Here is a 20,086-nt window from a genome sequence, read left to right on the forward strand (position 1 = left end):
GCCGCCGCTGGTCCTCGCACTCAGCTCGCTGGTTTCTCCCGCACTCCGCTCGCTGACTGCTGGTTTCCGGGGTCGTGTCATGTGAGTGGGGGCAGGCTCCGCGGGGCGGGGCGAGTGCGCCGCGGACCAATGAGTACACTGTGGCGCAGAGCTTGTCGGGGCGGAGGCGAGGCCGCCCCTACTCCTCGAGCCCCTGGCGGCGGGAAGCTCACACATCTAATCCCAGGGTGCTCGGAGTCTGCGTCCCCAAACTCCGGATCCTCGGAGCCCACACCCGGAAAACCGGGATCCTTGGAGCCCCGCATCCCGGGTCAGCCGTGGCGTACAAACCACGTTCACTACATTTGTTGGTGTTGGCGCCACCTGGTGGCAACCTTATGCATTACAGACCAAAAACTTGCCTGGTCATGTGCGTTCCACTGCTAACCGGGCTAACCACAAGGTTGGTGGTTCTAAACCTCCAGCTGCTCCCTGGGAGACCGATGCGGCAGTCTGCTCCCATACAGATTTACTGTCTCGGAAAGGCCTAAGGGGCAATTCTACTCTGTCCTATAGGGTCGCTACCTCTGAATAGGCTCACAGTCTGAATGCGTCAATCTTGAATGATTTTCTACACTTTTGTAACTCAGAGAGAAAGAAAATCTCGTATTTGTAGGCAGTGGCTGGTTTCAAGCTCTGTGATATCACGGAAGGCTGCGCTGGGGAGAGAAATGTGGATGCACCCCATTGTAATGTGCCCTCGACACAGCTCGAAAGTGATGGATCTTGAGTATTTGTTCCCTTTGTTTTTCATGCAAGTTACCTCACCAAGTTTACATAATTTTATTTTAATACTGGCCTTGTTATCAGCCTCACTCACAAAACACCTGATAAAAGAACAATCAACTCTCACAAGCTGACTCTAGCACAAGGAATCCACTGTTGGCTGCTAAGATCCAGACAGCATGCCCCTGCCCCCAGGCGCCTCCCCAGCTCTCATTCTGTAGGCTGGCTAGCCAGGGGCCCTCTTCTGACAAGGGCGCTCAGGTGATTGAATTCATCACCACAAACCCAAGTGTTGGCAGTTAGGGAGAAAGCTGGATCACCTTCTTTCTGGTCTTTGTGGGGACTGCCCTTTTGGTACACCCCTGGCTCACTGAACATGCACCTGCTAGGAGTCACCCCATCTCCTCCATGCGCATGTTTCAAAGTTACCAACATTTGACCTGTTTCCAAAAAACATCAGATTTCTATAAAATGCTATTTTAATATCTCACTGATTAAAGGAAAAAAAAATGGTCTTTAATTAGAAGCAAAATTCTTGAAATCTTGAATAATGAAAAAACAGTGGCCTGTGTTCACGGGCCTGAACCTTCTCTAATGTCAAGGATCAGATGGGAACTGTACGTGGGGGTGGAGCTGGTCCCCTCTGGCAGCCCCTGCAGAGAGGAGGCCCGGCAGTGGGTTCAGGTGGTTCAGGCTGCTGTTGCATTGTGCCCTGGTGTGCCCTCGTGTGCTGGCTGCTGAACCCCAGGGTCCAGCCCGGGGAGCCGGTGATTGTCAGCCAGCCCAGCACCCGCATGGAGGTCACCTGGGCCTTCACCTGGCAGATGCAGCTTGTCTGCAGGCAGTCCTTCCGGGGCCGCGGGAATCACCAGGACCCACATACATGGCCTTTGTTAGTTACCCTTTGCTCTCTGCCAGGAGTGATGGAGAAAGCAGACCCCCAGCAGCTGCCTGGGGGGTAGAGGGACCCGGCCAAGGACCACACAGGGCCATCCTGTCTTTAATATATAATTTTATTTCTGGTTATAGAAATAAATGCTAAGAGGAGAAACAAAACTTCCCCGTTCATGTCTGACAACTTAATAGATAACAGAACAGTTAAAATAAATGGGGGTGGGGAGAGTAGAAATTTGAAACTTCGTTATACCTTTCAAAACATTGTCTGATAACATTTCAAAACCGCATTCAGATCTCAAACTTTTCAACAAAAGTATGGCTCCTTATTAAAAAATACTGTATCCCATTGGAAATGAAAGCCGCCTGGTCCCCGCCCCGGTGGGCTCCACCGTTCTGACCAGTGCTAAGCGCCCCCCTGCCCTCTCCAGGCTGCTTGTTCACCCCCCTCCCAAACTCAGGTATCACCTGGACAATGGATGGGGCCTGTGTCTACATTCTTGGTACCCCTCCCTCTCCATGGTTTTCACAAATAACCTTCAGATGAGGGGCAGGAGATCTCAGGGTCTGTTCCCTCCCCCGAAAGTTAGGGTACACCAGGTGTTCGAAAGTCTTTCCTGAAAGGAAGAGGAGCGAGGAAGGGGTCAAATCTGACTTTGCAAAAAGAAGAATTTAAAGAAAGGAGGCCCCTTAGCCTGAAGATAAAGAGGCTGAGTCTTCTGAGGTTGTGGGCCAGCTGTAATACCCACCCCGGTCAACAAGCTTGGACACTAAGAGTTCTCGAAGGCTCTGTAACTGTGACCATGGCGGTCAGCCCAAGGTCAGACCTTGGGCTCAAAGGCTGAGGCGGCATGGGGCAGGCAGGATGAGAACCAGCCAGGACATACATATCTGGGGTAGCAAACCAAACCATCGAACCAGTCCAGAAACAGCAGCTTCCAGAATCTGGAACCCCTGGGAGGGTCCGGCAGGGTATCAGGAGCCCATAGCCTCACTGAAGGGGTGGGTGTCCCCATGACACTTGGGTACAAAGACTCCACCCCCACCGAAAGAGCCATGCCTGAAAGCAGAGACAATGTCCTCACCGCCAGCGACCAGGGACCTGACCTGCTGAAGCCTCTTGTGGCTTCCCTTCTCCCTGGCTGCCCCTTGGGTGTGGGGGCCACCAGCTAACATGGAGGGCTCTGTGTGACAGGAGCCGCTCCTGGCTGACCTTGGAGTCCCCCCACTCCCTGCAGGGGAGGGGGAGGGTAAAAGTCCCACAGTGGCCTTGCCTGAGGGACTCAGCTGTCCTGACCCCCCCCCTCCCCCCCCGGAATGCTTCCCCAAAGCCCCTCCCCGAGCAGCCCTCCTTTACACCCAGAGCAGCAGCAGCTTCTGGCTCTAGAAAAAAATGCAAACGGCAGGCAGGCAATGCCCAGCGAGACCATGAGTGCTGGACCGGGCCCAGCATTAACGCCTGCCTGAAAGACCGGCCGGCCCCCAAAGCCTGGGCCCATCTCTGAAGCAGTTCATGGGGATGGGGGTTTCATGTCACATCGTCCTGAAGACACAACAGGGCCTCTGTGTAGAGGTAGCACCTGCAGGTGTATATTCTACTCTGAGCCCAGACTGGGCTTCCGGCAGCTTCCTCCTGCTGACCCGGGCTACCATGGGGGCTGTGGGGTCCTTCCCATCTGTACTACTTTGTAGCTTGTTCTAGAATATACAGCACACCGTCGGAACCCATGCAGCCGAGGCCACCACACCCCTGCACAAGGGTTTCCCTGATGCCCCTTCCCCAGCCCTCACAGTGTGGAATCCCTCAAGATGGGCTGCAGGCCAGGAGTGATAAGAACAAACTGCGCTGGGAAGCTTCAGAGGAGACAACGGAAATGCACCCTCTGGACTCAACTCCAGAAGCTCCGAGGCCCATTCTCAGTAAGAGCCCACTTTACAACGAGGTTAGTTGTGTCTACAAATGAAGCTAGAATCGGAGGCCAGGACAACACCAATGCCAGAAACCCGCTCTCCTGAGCGGCCCGACGCAGCTGGAGTTTCCAGCTCAGCTCCTGGCACGTCCTGTTCACCTCGGCGGAGACAAGCGAGTGAGTCTGCTTCACACTGTCCGTCTACTGAGGTGCAGACAGGGCCAGGGTCATGTGGCCCATCTGCCTGGTCAGCGTGTGCCCCCGGGGACCACAAGCTTTCCTTCAGAGCACAAGGATCAGGTCACTGAGGGCCTGCTGCCTGCTCTGTCCTCTGGCCATGTCGGCTTCCTGGGGGCAGAGTGCCTGAGAGTAAAGCAGGTGTGAGAGTCCCCCGGAGGACTGTGAGGCCCCAGCCACTGTCAAGAAGCCCCTTGGTGACAAACACCGAGGAATTGCCCCTGTTCCACTCCTGGTGACTCCACAGGCTCCCTCCCCTGGTCATCCCTGGGCAGTGCCCCAGGTGCCCCTGCAGACCAGGTGGCACTTAAAAGAAGTGCATCATGTGACCACCAGCCTAGAAGGGCATGCTGCCCCTCCTGGGGCCCTGGGCAGCATCGGGAGGGACAGATGCAGCAGGTGACCTGGAGGTGCTGCCCAGGTCCTGGGTCTCGAAGCCACAGGTGCTGGGTGGACATTCACACAGAAGGCAGAGGGTGGCACTGAGGACATTCCTACCAGCTCTGTTCCCCCCAAGCTTCACGGTTGGCAGTGGGCATGCATGGACCATAGATAGAGGTGGAGGCAGACGGAACCTGGAGCCCCCCACCCCAGGCTGGGCTAGTGTGTTGTTGTTGCTTTGGGTTGTGGAGGGTCCAAGTTCACGCAGGTACACATTCTTCGGGGGCTGCGGCTGCATCCAAACTAGCCACTAGTCTGCTGGCCTAGGCTCGGACCTCCATGCCCCCCTGGGAGGTAGTTTCCTTCTTGCTGACAGACCTGAGCCCCAGGACTTCAGGCAGAAGAGCTGCTCCAACCTCCAATAGCAAAAGGGTGCTGCTCACAAATAGGACTGAGGCGGCTGGAGAGCAGGACAGGGCGTAACCCCGGCCTTGGGCAGAGCGACCCCGTGGACACTCCACAGTTTGACTTGGAGTTGATCAGGTGGGTGGGTTGGGGGATGGGTTGACTTCCCACCTTGTCCTCCTTGGCGCTCAGAGTGGGCAGGTTCTGACTCTGTGCAGGAGTCTGTGAGATGCGTTGTCCGTGGGACCTGCGTGTGGCTTGAGAGAGGCCTCAACTTCACGGGACCCAGAGTGGGGCACCAGACCCCAGGTAATGCCCACAGCTTGTGGTGGGCCTACATGATTGGCAGTGGGCGGCTGCTGTCCTGTGGTGTCCAGCCATGTCTGACGCTCCAGTGCTGTGCAGCCTTCAGACGAGCGGGCGATCTGTTGGGGTAGGTTCTGCGCCCCAAGAAGGAGGCTGGGGGAAGAGGAAGTACGGGGGAGGAGGAGAAGAAAAACTGCAGAAGATACAATCGCTTGTCTGAATGTGTTTATGTGACCACGGGGCACAGTAAAAGGATGAGCGGCGTGGCCCCGGTGTCCCCACTCCACATCCAGGATGCAGGGCCGTCACTCTCCAGAGCCCAGGCCCTGGGGGCCGGCGGCCGCAATGACCCCAGCCTGTGTGACCGCTGTCCCGCCAGGGGGCTCCTCCACCCGGGACCGCTTGACCTCAGGCTCCCCAGCGGGGGTGGGGGCGGCGATGGGGGGAGTAGCAGCCGGGATCACGGCAGGTGGCTCCTCAGGCCCCACCTCACACACGCGGGTCACCACAACGGGCGTGGACGAACTAGCCTGGGCCGCCAGGAGCTGCAAGGGGCTGGAGAGGGCTGGGGGGCGGACAACAGGCTGTGAGCAGGGGGCTATTGAGGGCCAGTGTCCACCTCCTAGAGCAGAGCACCACCATCTCAGGGGGGCTAGAGAAAGCTGGGGTCTGGAGGTGGCTGCGGCCCTGCCTTGCCCCTGCTCTGCCCATCCCCGCCCCCTGCTCCTCCTCTATCTGGGGTGCCCCCAAGTGCCCTCTGCCAGCCACCCCCAAGGTACCCTAAGAAAACTCGCACTCGCTTCCTGCTTGCCTCCTCCCATCAGTGCCCTGGTGCCCACTCCACTGTCCAGCAGCTACAGCCCTGACCCCCCACCAGGTCTGACTGAGTCTCAGGGCCTCACCGTAGGTGCTGTTGGCTAGGCTGCCAGTGGGAGCAGCATGCTTGCCGTTCTGGGTGATGGCTCGAACTGGGAGGTGGTGCTGCCCGAGGGTGACCGGGGCAGCTGGCTGCAGGATGGTGACCGTGTGTCCGGGGACGCCTGGGGCCATCTGGCTGGCCACTGTCTGGATTACGCGGCCAGTGGTGGGGATGGTGGCAAAAGCGATGGTGGGCTTGTCCTCCAGGCCTAGAAAGCAGGACCATGAGACCTGGGCTCCAGAATGCTGCCCCAAGTACATTGTTGAAAAACAACACAAGTCTTTAGAAAAAAGTTCTGAACCCAAGAACTTCATCACCCCACATTAGGCTGAGAGAAATGAAATTTCAGGAATGATCTTAAGAGTGGTAACAACAGTCCTTTACAAATACAAGTGTTTTCGACAGACAGTACTAAAGGATCCCTGAGTCAATGTCAATGTAAAGGCTCTGATGGGGGCCCACAGCACAGACAGTACTAAAGGATCCCTGAGTCAGCGTCAATGTAAAGGCTGGGATAAGGCCCACAGCACAGGCTGTGACCTGGGTCTGCCCATGGACCCCACATCCATCTGGGGCCTGAGGAACCACCTTCCCTGGGAAGAAGGAAATTCCACTGGATACAGGACCCAGACACTAATTCAAGGTCATGCTCAGGAGGGCACTGAGGGGCAGCAGCAGGTGACCTACCCCTAGGACAGTGACCACCCCACCTGGACCCCCAAGGCCTGACCCTGACTCTGGCCGCCTGACTGCAGTACCTCTAGTCTCGCCACCTAGGTCCAGCACGGCTGTGCCCGGGGCGTCGTGGGTGTTGCTGGCCATGCCCTGGCTGGCCAGGATGTAGCCATTGGCGGAGCTGGCAGACGTGGTGACCACACGAACCATGGTGACCGTGGGTGCCTGCTGTACCACGTGGATGGCGTGGCCGGTGGGCTGCGGGGACGCCACAAGGGATGCTGGCATGTAGGCGACAGGCTTGGCCACCAGGCTGGGTGGCCGGGGCGGCACTGCCATGATGACCGGCTGGGCGCTGACCGGGGAGCCTGGACACAGAGCATGGCATGAGCTCTCGGCGGGTAGGCAGGTGGATGGTGGCCCCCGGCCCCCACCATGCCACGTGCATCTGACAGGTAGGAGGGTCCTCACCAGGCGCACTTTGGGAATACCGGTACTCAGGGACAGACGCCAACTTTGACCCGAAATCAGCATCATGTGGAATGGGCGAGCCCTCGCGGGACAGGCATTCTGGAGTCTGCAGGCCGCTGGAGCGCGGTGACATGAGTCCTGGGTGGGTAGGCGAGGCAGGAGCACTCCTGGGAAAAGGTGGAGGCTGTGTGATAGGCCTCAAGGAAGAGCACGATGCAGCCCGGCCACTAATAGCCGAGGCCCTGTGATGGCAGTGAGAGCACTGCCCAGGCCCATCCGTCTTGCAAGGCCGCCAGCTGTGTGCAGGCTGACCCTCCCCGGGCCCGTCCGTCCTGCAAGGCCACCAGCTGTGTGGAGGCTGACCCTCCCCGGGCCCAGCATACTCAGATGTCAGCTGTGCAATGGTGGCCCCTTGTCTTGTCCTACTCCCCAGGGCCACGCCTTTGTCCAGTTTAACCTGGTTAACTTGCCCAGGCCCTGGCTTTCTCTCGGAAGGAGGAGATTTCAATTTCAACCCAGCAAACCTGTTTCCACAGCTTACAAGCACCGAGCATGCTTACCTGGACGACAGGGGCCCGAAGGGGGTGCGGAAGCAGGAGACACCCCTCTGCCTCCGTTTCCGGAACGCCTGCTCCACGAGCTTGGCCTCCGAGGCCGGGTCTATTCGCCAAAAAGAGCCTTTACCAGGCTCCTCCTGGGAGCGCGGGACTTTGATGAAGTAGCGGTTCAGAGAGAGGTTGTGTCGGATGGAATTCTGCAGGGAAGACCCACCATGACTCAGCCAGTAGACAAACAAAGAGCCTACCCCATGCCCCCTCCCCCCATGCTCAGTCATTCAGAGAGAAGGCTATGCAGTTACACGACACCTCCAGTCACACCTCCAGATTCGGACAAGGCACCCACCCCCAGTCACACAGAGACCAGGACACAGCACCCCCACAGTCACATGGGGACCCGGACACACAGACAAAATATCTAAATGGAAAAAAGCATGTCACACAGACCATGGCCCTGAAGGCAAATTGTTGGTCTTTCTCAATCAAAACCCAGCAAAGGACTATGGTTGAATCCTAATCCAAAGGTCGGGACATGTAGGACAGAAACTCAAATTCTACAATCCAGACTCTGTCCCCTGAAGGCTGGATGACCACTTCCCACGCACTCTGAAACGACTGCCCTAGGGTCATCGTCAAAAACAAAATGATTCCCTGAAGTCTTCTTGAAACCAAATCACTGTTTATTTTCTTCAGTGAAATGTCTGCTGCAAGTGTCTACGCTTTCATACGGGATGAAACCAACACCAGTCTCTCCGCAGTTAGGCAGGAGGCCTCAGTAACGGTTGAGTTTGGGTGAAATACAAGCGGCACAACTTTAGGATGTCATGCAGGTCACACCAAACGTGCCTGTGAATACTGCTAGCCAATCTGCTTTACTGAGTTTGTCTGCACCACAAAAATATATACTTTGGTACATACACACATTGTTGTTGTTAAGTGCCATGGAGTTGGTTCTGACTCATAGAGACCCTGTAGAGGGTTTCCAAGGAGCAGCTGGGGAGCTTGAACCACTGACTTTGCAGTTCAAACCACTTCGCAGTCTGACGCATTAGCCCACAGCCCCCCAGCAGCACTCATACATATTAGCTGTTGTTTAGTGTCATGGAGTCAGTTCTGACTCATTGCGACCCTGTATAGGGTTTCCAAGGCCATTCATCTTTAAGGAAACAGAAAGTCTTATCTTCCTTCTGCAGAGTGGCTGGTGGGCTCGAACCACTGACCTTGTGGTTTCCGTTCAGTGCTTATCTTCCTTCTAGAGCCACTGGGCTCCCATATATACATTGTTACTGTTTAATACCGTCGAGTCGGTTCTGACTCACAGTGAACCTGCAGAGGGTGTCCAAAGAGCAGCTGGTGGATGTGAACCGCCAACTGCTTACAGTTCAAATCGACCTTGTGGTCCAGTGCTTACCCTGCAGTGTCACATCCAGACTCTGTCATGTACATACACACACTCACACACAGAATACATATACAGAGAACACACACATGCAGGTAGTATTTACCCTTTCGTGTCACACCAGGACACCGTAGAGTCGTTCTGACTCATAGCGACCCTGTACGTAGGGTTTCCGAGGAGTGGCTGGTGAAGTTGAGCTGCCAACCTTGCAGTTCAAACTGACCTTGCAGTCCGGCGCATTAACCCGCAGTGCCTCACCAGGACGCCTTTGCATACATATACACATATATACATGCATACAGAGACACACAAATAAATACATACACATATACACTGGGACACCACACCCCCGTTGTAGGATAAGCACTGGACTGCTAACCTCAAGGTCATCAGCTCAGACCTACCAACTGCATCTCAGAAACGCTATACTGGGTTGCTGAGTTGGAACTGATTTGAGGGCACTTAACAACATATATATATACATACGTACACACACAAGGAGCTCTGGTAGCGTAGTGGTTACGAATCGGGCTGTGAACTGTAAGGTCAGCAGTTCGAAACTACCATCAGTTCTGCGGGAGAAAGATGAGGCATTCTGCTCCCGTAAAGATTTACAGCCTCGGAAACCCTGTGCAGGGTCGCTATGAGTCGGAACTGACTCCACGGCACTTAACAACAACAACACCACATGTATACAACTCACGCATACACACAAACACCCACGGAGCCCTGGTAGCGTAGGTTATGATTTGGGCTGTAACCACAAGGTCAGCAGTTTGACTCAACCAGATGTTCCCAGGGAGAAAGATGAAGCTTTCTGTTCCCATAAAGATCTACTGCCTCAGGGATCACTGTGAGACAGAACTGACTTCATGGCACACAACCACCACCAAACACACATAGATACATGCACACAGGTGTACACACACACGTACACACAGCCCAGGTGCACAGCCCTTCTTCACAGAGAAGCCAGAGAGGGAGACTAGGCGGGTATGGGTGTGGCCTTAGACAGATGCCAGAGCAGGCCACGCAGAGCTCCAACGGCCACTCAGGTGTGGACACACACACGGGCAGCGGTCCAGCAGTGCTAAGTAAAGCCTGCACCTGTACCATGGACTCACTGACTCTCTGCAGGAACAAGGCCAATGGTGCTTTTCCCAATCCAGGATGAACCCATCTTCATGTTTCTGGATATGAGCAGCCCAAACCCACCGCCGCAGTTGATTCTGATCACAGCGAGCCGAGCCCACAGGCCAGAACAGAACTGTGCTCGACAGGACTCCTGAGACTGTGCAGTCTTTACAGGTGCAGCCGGCCTCATCTTGCTCCTGAAGAGCAGCTGGTGCCTAGCAGTCCACCACCTAGTCCACTGTGCTACCAGGGAGCCTTGGACATCACCAAGGGAGGCACCAATCACAAATTCAACCTTTAATAGCTAAGTGGTTGACTGCTAATCACAAGGACATCAGATCAAACAATGCCAGTGGCTTGGTGGGAGAAGGCAGCTGGCACTACTCCACTCACATGACGCCAAGTCTAGAGAACTCTATGGGGCCACTCTTGTGTCACACAGGGCCACCGTGGGAGGGGGCAGCACTCCAAACAGGAGGATGCTTGGCTTCCTGGGGCTGGAGCCTCACCCACATCACCCAGAACACCTGCAAACAACACAGTGCCCCATTTTTTCCAGCTTTTTCCACAGGTTGGGGTTACCAGTCTTACCTGCCAGCCCTTGTCGGCGGTCCGATAGTAGGGGTAATGCTTGGTAATGTGGGCATAGATCCCGCTTAGTGTCAACTGTCTGTCCTGGGCCGAGGAGATGGCCTGTACGATGAGCTGTGCATACGAGTAGGGGGGCTTGGACTCATCCTGCGGAGACAAGCGGACACACACAGTGCCAGTGAGGGGACGAGCCACCGTGCCATGAGGGCACCACACAGCTAAGTCTTGCCACCGGACACAAGTCAGGTTTACGCCTGCCCAATGGCGCCCCCCATCACCAGTGAGCGTGAAAGTCGGGTTTATGTCCTCTCAATGGCTCACACATCACCAGTAGGTTTATGAGCCAGGTTTACGTCCACCCCTCAACAGCAGGCAGGATGAGGTCACAATCAGGGGTGGGCATCAGCAAGTGATCAGAGGGGTGCGTGGAAGTGTGCCCCTGAGCCCGAGCCCTTGTGCCTGTGAGCGCAGCCTCTGTGGAAACAGGCTCCCTGCTCACTGACAGTGTGGAAGAAACACGGGCATGCACGGAGCCAGCTGACGCATGAGGACCCAGCTATGGGCCCAGAAATGCCGGGGGTTGCTGGAAGCTGCTAGAAGCTGGACTGAGGGAATAAACACCTGCTCTGAGGCCCTGTGACATCTTGGTGACAGCACCCCTGGGAGACTGTGGGTGTGCAGTGCGCCCTCTGACCTTTGGGCTGTCCCCTCCAGACGTGTCTGCCTGCTGTTCTGATGCGGCCTTGGCAGCGAATTCCGCAGCCAGCTGCAAGTCCGAAGTCACGTTCTGGACGAAACGGTAGCTGGAGGAGCCGGCGCCACGTGGACTGGCCGGGCAGGAGTTGGGAACACTGTGGAGAGAGAAGACAGATGTGTATGGCTTGTGTTCCTGAGAGGGCAATCACACAGCCCTGTAGGAGTCCTTGGGGCACCTGTGACCAGGCCCCCCGACGGGGTGACTCACAGCACCCTGGAACGGGCTTGTGAGAGGATGTGAGGGGCACAGGCACAGGACCGAGGGGGCCGTACTGGGCACAGTGGACCTGACATGACCAAGGGCTCCACATCTCAGCAAGTGCTGCCTCTGGTCAGCTGAAAGGTAGAGCAGGCGGGAAAGGTGGCCAACACACGTGGCTGAGAAAGGAAAGGTCAAATCCACTCAGTGGCGCTGTGGAAGAAAGGCCTGGCGATCCCCTTCCACAAGATCACCTTGCAGAAAGCCCTCGGGAGGTAGCAAGGTGCTATCTACCCTGCACTCCACCTCAAGGAGTGCTGCTTCCGCCAGTGCGTGTGTTGGCCACAAGGTGGCAGTGTAGGAAAGGGCTCAGTCACAGGGAGCAGCTGGAGGGAGGGTCCCCAGGAAGAGCTGGTACCACTGGGGGACTTCCCCTCTCACTTTCCTGGCTGGGCCCTGGGTGCACAGTTGAGCTGAGTGGAGACTCTAGGGTCTGATGTGAGGCTGCTGCACATGTCAATATCAGTCAGCTCCCACTCCTGGTGAGCCCATGTGTCTGTCACACAGGAAATGTTCTTGGCTGCCACCTTTCCAGAAGCAGATTTCCAGACTTTTCTTCTGCAGTGAGACTGGGTGAGTTTGAACCTCTCAACTTATACATGCCACCAACCCTGAGGCTGTGGGGATTCTTGGTTCACTGATCAGTGATTCATTTGTCTGTACCCTGTTCTAATAACTTAGAGCAGACTTTGGTCATCAAACCACCTCCAAGAAGTGTTTCTGAAATCATGTGTTACAACACATCTGAGGAATTCAACATGCTTGCAGGTGGTTCCGGGGGTCATTCTGACTGGCCTCCTGCTGCCCACCCACTGTGGCCCCTGGACACTGACGTGGAGTTCTCTGCCCCCACCCCCTTCAGCTCCCCCAGGAACTCCAGAGCAGATGTGACCTCACCCCGAGACCCTGTAAGACAGGGCCTCTGAGACACCTCTTCCATGTGCACGCAGGACCCCCACCCATCCCAAGAACGAGGCTGGCTCCCAACCCTGCACGCTCAGCTCGTCTGCTGCCCCGCTGATTGCCATCCTCTGTCAGTACAGAGCGGGCATGACATGGTGACTGAATGGAGACCTCAGTCCTGAGATCGGAGAATCCCTTTACTGTGGCCCATCAGGAAGTCCCAGACCCAGACTTGGGATTCTCATCCCCTATTCCAGAACATTCCCAGAATGGGGCAGAGACATGGATGTCTTCTAAGACCTCCCTCCACAGCCATACACAAACCCTGTAGAGGCAGAAACAGAAGACAAAAAGCATCTGTTTTGGAACTTTATTTTGAACCAAAAATGCAAATCTATAGGAGACGAGGGAGGGCGGGATCTTACCATTATTACGTGCACACAAATGAGGATTTTTAAAGGCGTCCATGTGGGAGACAAATCCCACAATCACTCATGATACGTTCTAGAGCAATGGACACAAACCGACAGTGCTGTCTGCCACTGAGTCAGCCTCAACTCTTAGCAACTTCCGGCCACTGGGCGTGGATACACGATGGTTGTACTCCACAGAACCAGGCCAGGCCTTTCCAATCACCTGATACATGTGAAAGTTGAGCTATGAAATACGGAAGAGTAAAGAAGAAGTGATGCCTTTGAACGACGGTGCTGGTGAAGAACACTGAATATACCATGGACCGCCAGAAAAACAAACTCATCTGCTTTGGAAGAAGTCAAGTCAGAATACTTCTTAGAAGCCAAGATGGCAAGACTTAAACAGTTCCTTGGCGGACACACTCCTTGGCCTGGGCAGCAGCCTTTTCTGGGCTTCACTCTCCACTGTCTTCTCAAAACACAGAGCTGAGAGTCGCTCCCACTCTGACCAAAGCACTCAACGATTAACCCGTTTACTCTCTCCTCACATACTAATCCTCTACTGCAAGAAAAAGGTCAATCAATGGCTGTTCAATGTAGCAGAATGCATTTCACAGAGAATTTCACAAACACACACAACCCCACAGAAACCCACCGTAAACATACACACCCCATCACAAACACACACCCACATATCCGCCACACCCCCCACCACACACACACCAGACACTCCAATACACACAACCCCACCATAAACACATACCACCACAAATACACACATACCAGACATCCACCACTAACATACACACCCCACTACAAACACACACCACCATACACACCCCACAAACACACCCACCACACAGAGCCACATCTCCCACAATATACGCTCACCACAAACCCTTACACCAAACACAGAACACCCATTACACACAGCCACACCCACCACACACCCATCACAAACATACTCACACATCTACCACACACATATACCACAAACACATACCCACAAACATCCACCATAGCACTCAACCACACAAACCCACACTCCACCCCATCACAAATATATCCCCACCACACGACACACGTGCCACACCACACCGTCCACTCAGATACACTACACACACCCACATTCCACCATACCCTCCACAAACACACAACCACTATAAACCCACACCTACCTCAACACACACCCACATCTATAACACACATACCACAAGCATAACCACATACTCACCACATCCACACATCCACTATATTCACCTATACAGCATACACTCACACCACACACAATACACACTCACCACACTCCCACATAAACACATACCTATAGTACACACACACTACACACCATATACACACTATACACCACACTCACACTATACGCACACCATACATTATACACCACACACTATACACACTGTACACACTATACATCACACACACTATACACTACACACCACACACACTATACACACTAAACACACAACATATACTATACACCATACACACTATAAAGATACCACACAATATATATACATACCATACACGACACACACACTACACACCACACACACAGTATGCATAGGGGAGACGATCTGGCAGAGTATGAGGAACCAACCAAAGGACACAGGTTCCCCAGATGGGTGAGGCCCCTCCTCACACCCAGGCCAGAAGGCTGTGTGTGTGCATTAGTGTGTGTGCGCACTCACAAGCTCAGGACTGGCTCCAAAAGAAATGAGAAGCTGGACGTCCAGACTGGGCAGGTGTGTGGGGGGAACAGACAGGAAAGGGGAGGTGGGAGAGGAGGAGAGGGAGTGTGACCAGGCATCCAGCCTCCCCCCTTCATTTTTCCTGTCCTCCTGTCTGCCTGACCCCAAGGTCTCTAACTCCTTCAGTAAACTACAGAGGTTCCTAACACTCCCAGGGCCCCTAACAAAAACACCATTATCCATCTCCTGCAGAAAGCATGGGCAGCCTCCTTGCCCAGGACTGGGGAGTGGGCTGTAAGCATGGTCCCCTAAGCCCTGGGCCTCACTGCTCAGTTTCCCCAGGGCATGTCCCTGTGCGTGGAACAAACACGCTTATTTCACTCTTCTCCACAGTGCCTTCCTTCTCTCTATCACGGCTCCACGAAAGGGTTTCCTAGGCTGTCATCTTTACTTCCTCTTATGTACATGGCCATAGGATCAGGAGAGACTAATCACTGGAGAAGGACATCATGCACGGTAAAGTTCATGGTCAGAAAATAAGAGGAAAATCGTCCCTGAGATGGGCGGGCCCAGGGGCTGCAACAATGGGCTCCCACAGAGCACCGGTGGGGAGGATGGTGCAGGGCCTGACCCTGTGTCGTTCTGAGTCAGAGGTGACTCAACGGCACCTAACAACACTAAGGGAGGCTCACCCAGGACTGACAACAGAGCCCTTAGAGGAGCACATGACCAGGTCTTTCTCCTGTGAAGCTGCTGTCTGGCCCACCCACCTGTCAACGAACAGTGGAGCACTTGTCTGCTGCACTACCAGGGCCCTTGTCTCACACAGGTAGCTTCAAGACACAAACCCTATACATGCATCCCAATAGGTGGTGCTGCAGGATACACACCTGACTGCCAACTCTAAAGTCGGTGGTTCAAACCTGCCAGCCTGCTCCTCAGAAAGCCTACACCAATTGGTTGGAACCAACTCAACCACACTTAACAACTGTCACGGTATTTTACTGGGAAACGTGTTTGTTTTTATTACAGTTCCTAAGGTACACACTCAAACATGTCTCTCTCTTCAGAAAGGTCCAGTTGGCTGGACTATTAAGAACCCAGCCTGTCTGAGGCTGCAACGTGAATCCCATCCCCACACTGGGATGGACAGTGGCTGCCCAAGTGTGTGGCTCTCCTGGTGGGTGGGACCAGCCGTGGCTACTGTTTGAGAGCTGTTTCAAGACACAGGCACTGAAGTGCTAAAGACAGACGGTAAAGATCTAAGTATAAACACCCTCAGTCACTTTATTGTGCTTTGTAGATAATGCATTTTTTGCAAATGGGAGGTTTGTGGCCACCCTGCGTCCTGCAAGTCTATCGGCACCATTTTCCCAACAGTGGCTCACTGTAGGTTTCTGTCACGTTTTGCTAATAATCACAAGATTTCAAACATTTTCATCATGCTATCACACACTTCACAGACAGCAGTCTAGTGTAAATGCCACTTGGATCTGAGTTGGGAAACCGAAAGTGTAACTCACTTGACTACGACCTTGGCTTGACTGTGGTGGTCTGCAATGAGCCTGCTTGATGGTAACTTCTGAAACAGCTCTGAAGCGTAATGCAGATTGCACAATCCACCCTCTTAAGTTCAATGGTGTTGGTCTAAGTGCGGAGTTGTGCAGCCACCAGCAGAATCCATTTCAGACCATCCCAGGATGCTGACAAGCACCGGTTTGCGGTCAGCCCTCACCAGCCAGTCTCTGCCAACGCTGCGCTAGTTCTGTCTTCACAGATGGCCTGTTCAGCCTTTCCTCCGATGGGTGTGGTCTTCTGTGACCGATGTCTTACTCAGGCACTTGGTAGGGCAGACAGAGCACACTGTTTCATCTCGTTTGGATGTTTGGCTTGCTCTCCCTTTCTGACGCTGCGGGGACCAATTGCGCTCATGTTTCTGGGTGGGCACATACTGCCTGTTCTTGTGAGTCCACACCTAGAAATGCAACTAGGACTGTGTGATGACCCTCTGACCTGGGATCTTCTCCCAGAGGCGGCACCATTTCAGTGCATACAGTTCTGATCTATGTATCAATTAAGTGGGTATGCATGCGCATGCCCCCTCCCCCCCCCACATAAGGTGTGTGGAAAATTCCATTATTCTTTCATTCCATTTTCCGGGCCCTCGGCCATGCACTTATGGGAGAAGAGGGCATACCAAGTCCACTGAGGAATGTCCTCAGTAGCATAGGAGGTCATTTAAAATTTTAATACAATTTGAATCTCAAACACATGTTTTTGTGGCATTCGATAGGAATCTGCGTCCGTAAAGAACCCTGGAACCTCTGTGGAGGCACGTCCACTCTGTCCTGCAGGGTTTACTAGGAGTCGGAACTGACTCTATGGCAATGGGTTTGGTTTTGGTTCGGTAGCATCTTGTAGGGTGAAACAAATAGGCATGAAGGCTTCGTCCCTGCGAACAACAAATGTCTCCTGGACAAGCAGCACGGCAATTGTCTGAGTTGCTCAACTAGCTGCTGGCTACCAGGAAATCTAGTAACACTGACACTGAAACCTCCCGCAAGATGAGAAAGTCTAACAGGGTATTCCCTACCTCAAAATGTAGAGCCATTCATGCAACTTCTCAAAGAAGTTTCACCAATGAAATTTAGACAAGCTAAGCTCACCATATCCTAGTGCAGAAATATTATACTTAAAAACATTTTTAGTATCTTAGGAGAAAAAGGAAAGAAAAAAAAAAAAATCACAGCGGTGCTTGCTTGAAAAGACGTGAATATATGAAATTTCCATCTGGGAAAAGTGATAAATTAAGTGGTGCTTCTTCACATTAGAAGAGAACTCTCCAGAGACTTTATTTATGTTGTCAGGTTCCCCGATGCACCTAAAATAGCTTCCAATTTTCCATTCACAGACGATTTTCCAGAACCATTATCTTGTTGTTGCTAGGTGACATCAAGTTGGTTCTGCCTCACATGACCGTGTGTAAACCAGAACAAAATGCTACCCAGTCCTGCACCAGCCTCCCCATCACTGCGATGTCGGAGCCCATTGTGGCTGCCACTGTGCCAATTCATCTCCTTGAGGGTCTTCCTCTTTCTCACTGACCCTCCACCTACAAAGCATGAAGTCCTTCTCCAGGGACTGGTCCCTCCTGATAACATATCCAAAGTATGTGAGATTAAAATTTCATCACCCTCTGTTCTAAGGAACATTCTGGCTGTGTTGCTTCCAAGATAGATTTATTTGTTCTGGCACTCCATTCAATGTTCTTCATTAACACCATAGTTCAAAAGCATCAATTCTTCTTCATGCTTCCTGATTCATTATCCAGCTTTCACATGCATATAAAGGCGTTCTGGTAGCGTAGTGGTTATGAGTCGGGTTGCCAACCTCAAGGTCAGCAGTTAAAAACAACCAGTCATTCTTCAGGAGAAAGATGAGGCTTTCTGCTCCCGTAAAGATTTACAGTCTTGGAAACCCTATACAGGGTCTCTATATGTCGGAACTGACTCCACAGCACACCACCACCACCAGCTCATGCACATGAAGGGGATGAGAAGATCACGGAGCACCTTAATCCTTAAAGTGACATCTTTGCTCTTTAACACTTTTAAAAAGAGGTCTTTTGAAGCAGATCTGTCCAATGCAATATGTTGTTTGATTTCTTGACTGCTGCTTCCATGAGCAATGACTGTGGATACAAGTGAAATTAAATTCCTGACAACTTCAAGCTTTTCTCCATTTATCATGATATTTATTGATTTTTGGTCCAGTTGTGAGGATCTGTGTTAAGATGCAATCCACATGGAAGCTGTATTCTCTGATCTTCATCAGTAAGTACTTCAAATCCTCTTCACTTCCAACAAGCAAGTTGGTGTCATCTGCATGGCACAGGTTGTTAATGAGTTTTCCTCCAATCCTGATGCTGCATTCTTCTTCAGTTTCTTGGATTATTTGCTCATCATACAGACTAAGTATGGTGAAAGGATATAATCGGGCACACACTTTTCCTAATTTTAAACCATTTAGTATCCCTTTGTTCATTCTAATGACTGCCTTTTGGTCTATGTACATGTTCTGCATGAGTACAATTAAATGTTCTGGAATTCCCATCCTTTGTAATGTTATCCATAATTTGTTACGGTCCACACAGTTGAATGCCTTTGTACAGTCAATAACACACAAGTAAACATCTTATTGGTATTTCCTGCTTCAGCTAAAACCCATCTAGCATCAGCTATCTCTTCTTTCATGTCCTCTGCTGAGTATCATGGCTTGAATTTCTGGTAGTTTCCTGACAATGTCTTTGAATTATCTTGAGTCAAATTTACTTGCATTTGATAATCATGATACTGTTTAATAATTTCTGTATTTCTTTGGAATGGACACAGGCATGGGTATCTTCAGTGGAGTCAGTTCTGACTCACAGTGAACATCTGTCCAACAGAATGAAGCACCGTCCTGCTCTACACCTTCCTCTCATTTTCCACACCGTATCAGTGGTCACTGCTATTTGTGAGATTGTCACTGCTCCAGTTTTTCAGAAGTCCTCTTTCATCCATTTTTGTCTGGAAGATCTGCTGAGAGCTGTGGGTAGTTCAGCAACACACATGCCAACACAGCACGACAGACTGACAGATGGGAGGTCCATGAAAGTAGAACTATGCATAAGCTTCCCCATAGACTATGGGAGATAGAGAAAGGTGACTGAGGGAGCGGGCAGCGCACATACCTGATAGTGCCGGTCGGGGAGGGCACGGGGCTGACCATGCTCCGGAGGTCCGGCTCCGGAATGTGGATCTTCAATGGGGAAATCTGTGGGTAGAGCGGCCGGAGGGGAGACGTGGGTGCTTCCTCTTTGTGGTAGAGCGACGTGAATTGGATCTTGATGGCTGTGCTGGGGAAGCGGAAGGTGCACCTACAGAAAGAGGACAGAATGTGTCAGGTATGGGGGGGAGGAGAACACGGGCATCCCAGTGACCCTCAATGGCGTATGGGGAGGAGAACACGGGCATCCCAGTGACCCTCAATGGCGTATGGGGGGGAGAACACGGGCATCCCAGTGACCCTCGATGTCGTATTGGGGGTGGGGGGAGGAGAACACGGGCATCCCAGTGACCCTCAATGGCGTATTGGGGGTGGGGGGGAGGAGAACACGGGCATCCCAGTGACCCTCAATGGCGTATGGGGGGGAGAACATGGGCATCCCAGTGACCCTCGATGTCGTATTGCGGGGGAGAACACGGGCATCCCAGTGACCCTCGATGTTGTATTGGGGGGGAGGAGAACACAGGCATCCCAGTGACCCTCAATGGCGTATGGGGGGGAGAACACGGGCATCCCAGTGACCCTCGATGTCATACTGGGGGGGAGAACACGGGCATCCCAGTGACCCTCGATGG

General features: G+C 53.0%; 1 protein-coding gene across 1 annotated transcript in view; it reads right to left on the minus strand.

The window, feature by feature from the left end:
- Positions 1-5,203: 5,203 nt before the first annotated feature.
- The window catches only part of FOXK1 (forkhead box K1), an 86,770-nt gene continuing 71,887 nt past the window's right edge, over positions 5,204-20,086 (minus strand). The window contains exons 3-10 of the mRNA XM_006859871.1: positions 19,417-19,602; positions 11,339-11,495; positions 10,645-10,791; positions 7,524-7,717; positions 6,964-7,130; positions 6,576-6,860; positions 5,801-6,025; positions 5,204-5,463 (exon numbers count right to left, since the gene is read on the minus strand). Of these exons, the coding sequence (XP_006859933.1) occupies positions 5,204-5,463; positions 5,801-6,025; positions 6,576-6,860; positions 6,964-7,130; positions 7,524-7,717; positions 10,645-10,791; positions 11,339-11,495; positions 19,417-19,602 (1,621 nt within the window). The remainder of the gene's footprint in view (positions 5,464-5,800; positions 6,026-6,575; positions 6,861-6,963; positions 7,131-7,523; positions 7,718-10,644; positions 10,792-11,338; positions 11,496-19,416; positions 19,603-20,086) is intronic.

Source organism: Chrysochloris asiatica, unplaced genomic scaffold (genome assembly GCF_000296735.1).
Source record: "Chrysochloris asiatica unplaced genomic scaffold, ChrAsi1.0 scaffold00034, whole genome shotgun sequence".
In the NCBI taxonomy this organism is placed as follows: domain Eukaryota; kingdom Metazoa; phylum Chordata; class Mammalia; order Afrosoricida; family Chrysochloridae; genus Chrysochloris; species Chrysochloris asiatica.